At 40.2% G+C, this 9,910-nt stretch overlaps 1 protein-coding gene across 1 annotated transcript in view; it reads right to left on the bottom strand.

Annotated features, from left to right (window-relative positions):
• Positions 1-567: 567 nt before the first annotated feature.
• fah (fumarylacetoacetate hydrolase (fumarylacetoacetase)) overlaps positions 568-9,910 on the bottom strand; it is a 14,783-nt gene continuing 5,440 nt past the window's right edge. The window contains exons 5-14 of the mRNA XM_019858080.1: positions 9,173-9,263; positions 8,430-8,527; positions 7,442-7,494; positions 7,198-7,297; positions 5,760-5,890; positions 3,960-4,035; positions 2,813-2,859; positions 2,376-2,477; positions 1,287-1,404; positions 568-975 (exon numbers count right to left, since the gene is read on the bottom strand). Coding sequence (XP_019713639.1) covers positions 899-975; positions 1,287-1,404; positions 2,376-2,477; positions 2,813-2,859; positions 3,960-4,035; positions 5,760-5,890; positions 7,198-7,297; positions 7,442-7,494; positions 8,430-8,527; positions 9,173-9,263 — 893 coding nt within the window. The 3' untranslated portion in view covers positions 568-898. The remainder of the gene's footprint in view (positions 976-1,286; positions 1,405-2,375; positions 2,478-2,812; positions 2,860-3,959; positions 4,036-5,759; positions 5,891-7,197; positions 7,298-7,441; positions 7,495-8,429; positions 8,528-9,172; positions 9,264-9,910) is intronic.

The raw sequence follows: 9,910 nt of genomic DNA, 5'->3' as shown, positions 1-9,910 counted from the left end.
CACTTCCCGCTTTCCACTTCCCGCTTTCCTTTTCTTGAGCCAATCAGACGCTATCAACATGTAAACATGAAATAATATGATGCTCAAAAATAAAATGACAATAACTAAAAATATAACATTAGCTTACACAGGTAAACTCGTCTTCTACTTTTTAGTGGCACCCTCTGGTGGAGAAGATCATTGCAACGTGACAACAAACCCTGCTTCACATCTTTTCTTGGCAATAAGTTCATTTTTGTCTGGCCTACGGGTCTGTTGTTGGGACTCAAGATAGACTACAGGGGGTCATCTGTGAGGCGACTCCTCTGTGACGTTTTGTTCACCTTCATCACAGGGAAGAGCTGCACACACAGGTATGTGCTACAAAACAACCAGCGTTCGAGCTGCGTGTAGATGGAGCTGGGGCATTGCTTCAGAAATGAATCCAGTCAAGTGTGCGGTCTTCACAGTGTTGTATTTTGCCTTTCATGTCCTATTACGCTGCAGTTCTATTAGCTCTTCAAATCTAATGGTCATATGATACACTCTAGAACAAAAAAAAAAAAAAAAAAAGCAAAAAACAATCAATAAAAATGTATTTAGCCTTTTATTATTAATCCAGAAATACCAGGCTGCAAATATCAATAATACTGATTCTGGTACAGCAGTAACACGAGACATGATGCGAAACAAGCCCTCTGACGGATATTGCAGAGGATTCCAGTAACAAGGTCACTATCTGTCTTCGGAGCTCTGAGAAATGCATGAATAATTAATTAAGGCGCATATCACTTCAATTGAGCAGCATGTGAAACAGAGTGTGTCATATTGTGTATGTATGCATGTGTGCATGTGCGTGCTGAATATTAATTTTCCACAAAGGAACACGTTCCCGCTCACACAAAACATTCTGCTGGTTTCAGTGTTGCAAGGCAGAGAGGACGACCCCAGTGCAGGAGCCAAAGCCCACCCGGTAACCATCTCTTTCGCAGTGACCTGGACAGAGAAAAATCCATATACATGATGAAGCTGCGTCATGTTTGTCTCTATCTACTCCATGTTCAGCCGCAATAAAGGCTCGGTTATTAACATGTCCTACATACAGTATAGGGAATGGATAGTCATTCAGTGAATTCAAAATACATTAACTAATATATGTGGGTTTAATTAAGGGTTCATTAAAGACTTCTCGCTCTCAGAACAGGCTATGGCTGACCAAACCAAATTCTACCTTTATTTTAAACAACATACTCGTGTGTCCATTTAGTTGTTGTTTCTTAAGCAGTAGGCTGATTTTTACTTCTAACCTGTAATGGTGACTTCATCTCCATCCTGGAGGAAGGTTCTGGTTTCTCCACCACCAAGATCAATGCTCTTGGTTCCCCTCCATGATAGTTCCAGCATGGAGCCGAAACTCTTTGGATCCTTTTGGGAGACATATGATGCACACATGCTGTATATGAAAATGGATATCACAAATGTGCTTCAAAAGCAAAGCTGATCTACAATTGTACAGTGCCAATAGGACACTATCCATTCATCCATTCTATCCCACGTGTTCTCTTTAAACCCCACTGAGCGGTGAAGGTTTGAGAGTGTTTGCAAACATAGTGAATGTTGATGTCTTGTGTGAGGGTTCGTTTAGGTCGCAATCAGTCGACATTCGTCGACACTTTTAATGATCGCAATTTTTTCTTGTCAACAGGGAATTTTGAACCCCAACATGTTTCAACACTTAGTGAGATAGGAGCTACAGGATCATGGCTGAGTTATTTCAGATTCAGATTTTATTTATGAAAGAATAAGCTCTTCAAAAGGTACCTGGTCCATTCGAGAAAACAAACAAAAAAATAAACACAATTATTTCCGTTTGAATGATACCAGTTGTCAATAATTCAATTTATCAAATTATATGAAAATGACCCATATTTGTGTGTGCGTGTGTGTGCGTGTATGTGTGTGTGTGTGTGTGTGTGTGTGTGTGTGTGTGTGTGTGTGTGTGTGTGTGTGTTCCAAACAGATTTTTAAGCTGCTGATACAGATCATCCATAGGTGTGATCAGCGGATAACGTTATAAATACCGATGACGTGAATTCGGTGTAAAATTTCCAATTTTAGAGCTACAACTACCAATTTTTCTTAACTAATCAATTAATCAGTTATTTTTTTCAATTAATTGATTAATAAGATTATATAAAAACATTTGTTGTTGTGTATCCTTTCTTATTCAAAAACTGGACATTGTAGAAAAAGCAAAAAAAAAGAAAACTAATTGTAGAACTTAAGACAGAAAAGGTTTAGCCTCACAGAGTGACTAATATTCAATATACTCTGTTACGAAATGCACAGGTATATTTAGGAAATGTATAGTTTACAGTGTGCTGTCAGACACTCACAGGTCCACTAATGGTACCAGAAGCCAGCAGGTCTCCAGGTCTGATGTTGCAGCCGTTGATTGTGTGATGAGCGAGCTGCTGCTTCATTGTCCAGTACATGTACTAAAGACATGGAAGAATAAGCAGTGAAGTCAAAGCACAAGTAGCAGACGCTCTTGACTGCCTTCAGTTCATGACACTGAAATCATCACTATATCATGATGTGTGTACAGTGTAGCATCTGACAGAACTGTAACGGAATGCGAGAGACAGGCCAAGTTTAGGCAATGGTTTGTGAAAGATAAAATCATATATTTCTTTTTTAATTATTACATACTCAATGTATTTGCTATTACTGTACTCATTTAAATTTTGACAAAATATGTGGAGGAAGGGTTTGTCATGTGCCACTTGTAACTATCTAATATTTAAAGTTAGTTTCAGATACAGATTATTACCTTGAAGTTTGAACTGCAGATGTTAGAAGATTCTTTCATTAGCTGCCCTGAAGGAGAATAAAATCATGACAAATATTTTGACAACATAACACAATATAAACCTACCAGTCACAACATGCAAAATTCAATGACTTACTATATTACTCATATTACTATATTTTCGACATCATAAATTTTCATTGTAATAATGCTCAATTTTGATCGAGACAATTAGAAAAATATATGAACAATGTGTGATCTTATGTTTGCAATTTGCAGTGGGGTAGCTTTACACTCCATCACATTGCTAATACTGTAATTTGCTTCCCTCATTTAGCTACATGACAGTCAACGCATTAGACAGCTCTGCACTACTGTACTCTAGGATGCACTGCCAAATGATTTGTACCGCCCTATGCATTATCGAGGACTTGTACATCGCAAGAACCAAGACAAGGGCATGGAAAATCCTACTGGACCCCCCCCACCAATCCTGCCCACCCCCTCTTCCAGTTACTCCCCTCAGGTAGGCGCTATCGAATCATGCGCACCAAAACCAGCAGACATTTAACCAGCTTCTTCATTCTCGCCATTAACTCCCTAAACAGTTGACTCAAATCTACAGTGTCTTTGGCATTTTTGCATGTGGGACAGTATTACCACACTGATCATTGTAGCTCCAGCTCTCTACATACTTGAACAATTGTTGTTGATCAATATACCACAGCACTAGACTCTTCAAAGTGCTTCAAGGGCTTTATGCATAATTGCACAGCTAAAGTTGTATCACAATTACTGCTACTGGTCACTTAAAAATGGTGCAACGATTATTTGCACCAATTGCACAGCGGTTTTGGTATTGTATGTACTGCACGACTTTATCTCTGCTCAATGCCTCTCCATATTGTCACACAACTGTCATTGGGTGGTACCACTGCACAATGGTACGCTTACATTACGGAAAGTCTTTCAATGCTTATATGCCATGTCCTAGTTTATTGTAGTTGGTTGTTATTTCAATACTAGTGTAGCCTATAGTACCGGAGACAAATTCCTTGTGTGTTTTACATACTCGGCCAATAAAGATGATTCCGATTCTGATTCTTCTAAACTTGAGTCAGTTTACTGACACATACCACATATGAAACCAACTTTGTTTCTGCCATACCTTTTAGTGATACAAATAGATTGATGTTGAATGTGTATGCATCTTCATGTTGGAGGTAGGGGAGTGGCTGTGGATCCTGTAAAAAGGATTTTGGGTGGGGGAGGGCATGGGGAGTGCACAGAAACTTAATTACATGTCATGCATAAATATCGTCATTCTATTAAATAATTAAACAAATACCGGTACACCGCAATGAAAACATCCAAACTGCACCGAAATGTCACATCATCCATCCATTCATTCATGTTCAGCACTGCATATCCTGAAGAGGGTCGCGGAGGTTGCTGCAGCCTGTCCCAGCTGACTTTTGGGCAAAAGGCGCGCTACCCTCTGAACTGGCCACCAGCCAGTCAGTCACAGGGCATATATAGAGACAGACAATGAGGTAAAGCACCCCTGCTGCAGGTTGACCTATGAAATCAAATCAAATTTTAAAAGGAGAAATGACTGAGTTTTACATTCTTGAGGCTGGATGTACAGGTAGCATGCAGATCCAATTTGGAACTAAAGCCTCTATCAGGTATTTTTTAACTGTCCATTCACTTTCACGTTTCAAGAGACATGTCTAAATACCGCTGTGCTAACACTCACTGAACATATGGAAAATCCCAGATGTGCATTTTATGAATATAATTGTCACTTGAACCATCAGGCAACAATGATGTATTTTTACCAGCATATCGCTGCATCTTACGCTTCACTCGTTTATGTATTTCAGAAAAAGTGAGCACATGTTTCCATTTTTTCCCACTGATATTGTTTCATTGATAATATTTCATGAGGTAGTTGTATGTTTTTTCCCTGGTAACTTTTATCAACAGCTGTTAGTTGTCAAAAACCGCGTGAGTGATCCTTGCAAGTTCTGAATCATGCTTGTCTCCAACGTCTTATGAAGTTCCACGGGGTTCAGTTTTACAACCGCTGCTCTTCTCTTTGGGCTCTACATTCATAGACAGTGCAGCTGCGCTCGAACGTAAAAATTGGCATATCCTGATTTTCATGCTGATGCAAGCCCCAATGTGCTCGTTTAGGAATTTGGTTCTTCTCTCTCACCATGCTGGGCGTTTGGCATACTGAAGGCATTTGCTTTGAGAAGCGTCCGGTGCACCTAAAAATTTGGTTGTGGAAAGTAGACTAATCTTTATGCCTGCTGGAACCTCATCGAACTATTGGCACAGGGAGTATAATGCAATTTTGGTGAACATCAGCAAAGTGCAGGCAGACATGCTCTAAGTTCTGTGGACATGTATGATGAATGTCATCGTATACATCATAATAACAACATCGGACATTCAGAAACATTGTAGAAATTAAGTGAACGCATTATAATTATTATAGTTTCTCAATCACTCCGCTGGCTGTGGCACAGCTATGGGGGGGTTACACACGGACACGACCCATTAGGGTGGAAGGCAGTTTTCAAGTGCCCAATTTACAGAGCTAATCTGTCATCGCGTGATCAACTGTACATTTGTCCATAGAGGTCTGCTTACAGTTGCTTACAAACATACTTTGCACGCTTGGACCTCCTGCATGGACTCCAGACAATCAGTTTCTGTTTGGGCCATACCAAGGACAGTGTGACTCTTATACATTGAATTTAAAGGCGCTTCTTCGGTTGGCTGCAAAGCAAGTTGGATGTTTTCATGGCCACAATGGCACAAAAAAAAGCTGCATGCATTTACGAAAATACCGACACTTGATGTAGCCCGTACATTTGCACAGTTAGTCCGCACAATGTGCCAAATTTACACTGGCTATGAATATTGAGCCTGTAGTGTTTGCATCCATGGTCATGACCTGAATGGGATTGGGCTCCGCAAAGGGTAACAAGGCCTCCATGGGGACCACCCAAGGTGAGATGGTTGTTCCAAAGTTCTTCCCCAGGAATGGACCCAAAGGAACATACTCCCAAGCTTGGATGTCCCGAGCTGAAAGAGATGAAACATGAGCATAAGTGTTAATAGTCTTTTGTTCCTATACCCAGAATGTGTTCTTCCGACTGCTGTGTGTAACCCGGATTATGGCATGAGGCAATAGGGAGTAGACATAACCAATTGAAGGATCATAGGGTGAATCGAATCTAGTGTCCCCTTACTGGTCCAAAGAGAAACCTGTTGTCCGCTCCAGAGTGTTTTATCATCTCCAACAATTATAAAACATACGTAGCCCTTGTTACATGTTGTATGTAAATTGCATGGCAGTGTGGTGAGAAATAGAAAGTGTGTGCACATAGACCTGTCATGTGTGAGCCACCATGGCTGCCTGATGTGGGCGACCCATAAAATAAAAGGGTGACTTTGATTTACGTGTCTGATGTTTGCGTGCACACACAGGCACGACAGTTTCATTCAACGCCTCTAAAAGCTTTGCAAATACAGATCGAGTGAACTTTACTGCCCTATCATACAGGGGAGTGAGTCTGCTTATTAATTTCCATCCATCTGTTTTCTGATCTGTTTATCCTCAAAAGGGTTTCGGAGGGTGCTGGAGCCTCTCTGAGCTGTCTTTGGGCAGCATGAAGGGCACACCCTGAATTGGTTGTCAACCAATCCCAGGACACATTTGACGAACAACCATTCGCTCTTACACTTCCACCTAGGGACAATTTAGAATAAACGTGCCATTCGTGTTTTTGGAATGTGGGAGGAAACCAAAGTGCCCAGAGAAAACCCACGCAGGCGTGGGGAAAACATGGGGAGAACAGCAAAATCATAATTCCTTAGAGACGTGGAACATGAATTGATGAGAGTTGATTTTACCATTTAATCTTCATCTATGTCAATCTGACTAAATATGAAGGGACTGCAATAATCTATAATGCAGGAGTAAAGGAAGGTACAAGTGGCCCTTTTAAGTTAAATGTCACTGCAAATTAATGTTGTCCATTTGGACGGTCTTGCTTATACACTCTCTCTCTCTTTTTTCTCCCTGCCTTTTTTTTTCAAGACAACCTGCATTATACTTAAAATTAATGAATTATTGACAACCTGCATTACACTTAAAATTAATAAATTGTGACTTTTATTACACCTAAATAGGAGCTGTAAAATATGTTTCATAATTGCCTGTTTATGTTTTAAAATTGTTTATATGGACAAATGAAGGTCAATTTTTAAAGCTAATTGCAATTTCATGCACCCTATAACCTGATAACATGATAAGCTGTCCACTGCAGTAACCGTTGTCCCTGAAAGGGTTAATGTTGGACAAGAGATGATTGAGCAGATGTTCTTACCACTCCAGTCGTTCATGAGTACCATGCCAAAGATGTGTTCATGGGCTTTCTCAATGGGGATTGGCTCCCCAAGCAAATTGCCCCCTCCAACAAAGAAAGCCTACACACAGCATAAAACACGTATACTGTATGTTCATAGACATCAAAAGAAATTTCAATTTCAATGAACCTGGTGTTAACACATTTTCTTTCACAATAGATTGACAATCATGCACGTGATAAGATGAGAGACAACTATAATCACCATCTCCAACTCGATGTCCAATTGCTTTGATGGGCCAAAGACAGGAGGTTTTGCTGAAACAAAGGAAGGAAACATTGGGGTAAAGTCAGTCATTTATGATTACTTTTACTTACTGTTCTGTGGTTTAAAACATTTCTCCTTTGGATAATGTACTGCAATGTACAAACCCAATTCCAATGAAGTGGGGACATTGTGTAAAACAAATAAAAAAACAAAACAAAGCAGAAGATTCTGTTTTTATTTATATTTAACATGATGTCCTCATTTCATTGGATTTGGATTTGTATAATTTTCTCACGCTAATAACATAACTGCCCAATTCATTTTTTGCCAAAGTCAGATTTTTGCATGAAATCTAAATATGTTTTTTGGAGATTTTTGCATCATCGGCAATAGACTATGGAGAGTCATTTCCAGCAAAAATCTGACTGGCAAAAAATAAATAAATAAATATTCAGGTTCAGTTATGTTACCCATCCATCCATTTTCAAATCCATTTATCCTTACAAGGGTCATGGGCATGCTGGAGCCTCTCCCAGCTGTCTTTGGGAACAAACAACCATTCACTTTCAGTCACAATTTAGAGGGACAATTTCGAGCATTCAAGCAACCTTCATGTTTTTGTAATGTGGAAGGAAATCGGAGTACCCGGAGAAAATCCACGCAGGCACGGGGATAACATGCAAACTTCACGCAGGAATGCCGGAGCCCAGAATTTGAACCCATGACCTCTGCACTGTGAGGTGGATGTGCTAACCAGTCCACCACCGTGCTGCCCATTTATGTTATCAATATGATAATTTAATCCTATAATACCACTTGAAGGCTTTTTTTTTTCAAAATAATTTCAAACAATCCAAATATGTGACTACACAAACTTACAATGTTGGACATTAATGTGTAAGTGCTTCATTCACCAGAACATTTGGTCAACATCCATCAGGGGAGTCAGCATAATGAATTTCAAGCTGTGCCACTGTGAACTTACTCTGATCGGGTCTCATCTGGCCCATGGGCCGACGAATAGTGGTGCCAGAAACAACCACTGATGATGCTCTACCATGATATCCCACGGGAAGCCTCAACCTGCACAAAATAATAGGCCAATTAAGCGATCAAGTTGTTCTAACAATTTTTTCGTTATCATAATGATCTGAGGGACATCCATCCATCCATTTTCGAATCCTCCCGAGGGACACGGGCATGCTGGAGTCTATCCCAGCTGTCTTCGGGCAGTCTGCGTGGTGCACCCTGAACTGGTGCCCAGCCAATCGCAGGGCACACAGAGACAAGCAACCATTCACGCTCACAATCACACCTAGGGACAATTTAGAGTGTTCAATCAGCCTGCCATGCATGTTTTTGGAATGTTGGAGAAAACCAGAGTACCCGGAGAAAACCCATCAATAAAAGGCCCTGGGAGAAAATGCAAACTCCAGACAGGAAACTCCAGGATCGAACCCACGACCTCTGCACTGTGAGGTCGACGCGCTAACCAGTTGACCACCTTGCCGCCCATTTGAGGGACATTGCTTCTAAAATACGAAAAGGAATGGTTACACGGCACACTACTGTGCTAGAATATGACCATCATCTTCATCAATAAAATAATGTTCAACTGTGCCTCTACAGTGCATATCAGTGATGCAAAGAGTGCTGGGCAGTTGGTTTCACACACTCCTATCTCTCCACCAGCAATTGCCTGCAGATGTTGTGTTGATATTAGTTTACCAGTTTGGCATGAGAGCATTTTCTTTTCCCCGAAACATGGTGCCAACGTTAGTTGCATGATCCCTGGATGAATAGAAGTCGGTGTAATCACCTGAAGTGAAAGAGACACACATAAAAATATTTCAAACGATGACACAAAGTCAAAGGAATCACCTGTAACATGTACTTATGAACAGGCTATAAAATGTAACATTTAAAGCAAGAATAGTCTTTATTATTTGTACTCGTGTAAACCGGATGGGAAGAGTCCTTTCCTGTCACATTAGAATGAAACACTGCAACCAGTACTAAGAGCGTACATGGATGAGCTCCTCATAACATCCTTAACGGCCTTGTCACTTTGGCAGCTCTGTCATTACACAGTAATTATCATCATCATCACGTTTGACCCAAGGTCTGATCCTTCGGCTCATGACATGTTAGATCCAGTGGCGGACGCTCAGGGACAGCAAGGCCTTCTCTGCTGGCCTAAACATTCTCAGAAAAGTAAATTTACTTTTATGTATTTGATGTTATTTTATAATTTATGTCATTTTATTTTCATAAATATGTAAACAAAATTATTCTCTGTATTCTTTACGTCATATTATTTCCACTTAGTTGAGTGGCTTTCAATGTTATTTTAAATAACATTGAAAGCCACTCGATAAATAACTTATTTATTATGGTAGAGTTTTCAACCAATCATATTTCAGCTAGCTTGCGTTGCCAGGTAAATTAAACTTGCTCGGGGCCTTC

The sequence above is a fragment of the Hippocampus comes genome, unplaced genomic scaffold (genome assembly GCF_001891065.2).
Source record: "Hippocampus comes isolate QL1 unplaced genomic scaffold, H_comes_QL1_v1.1 scaffold178, whole genome shotgun sequence".
Lineage (NCBI taxonomy): Eukaryota > Metazoa > Chordata > Actinopteri > Syngnathiformes > Syngnathidae > Hippocampus > Hippocampus comes.
Note: the sequence above shows the minus strand (reverse complement) of the source record. Positions and strands in the feature narration are given on the sequence as shown.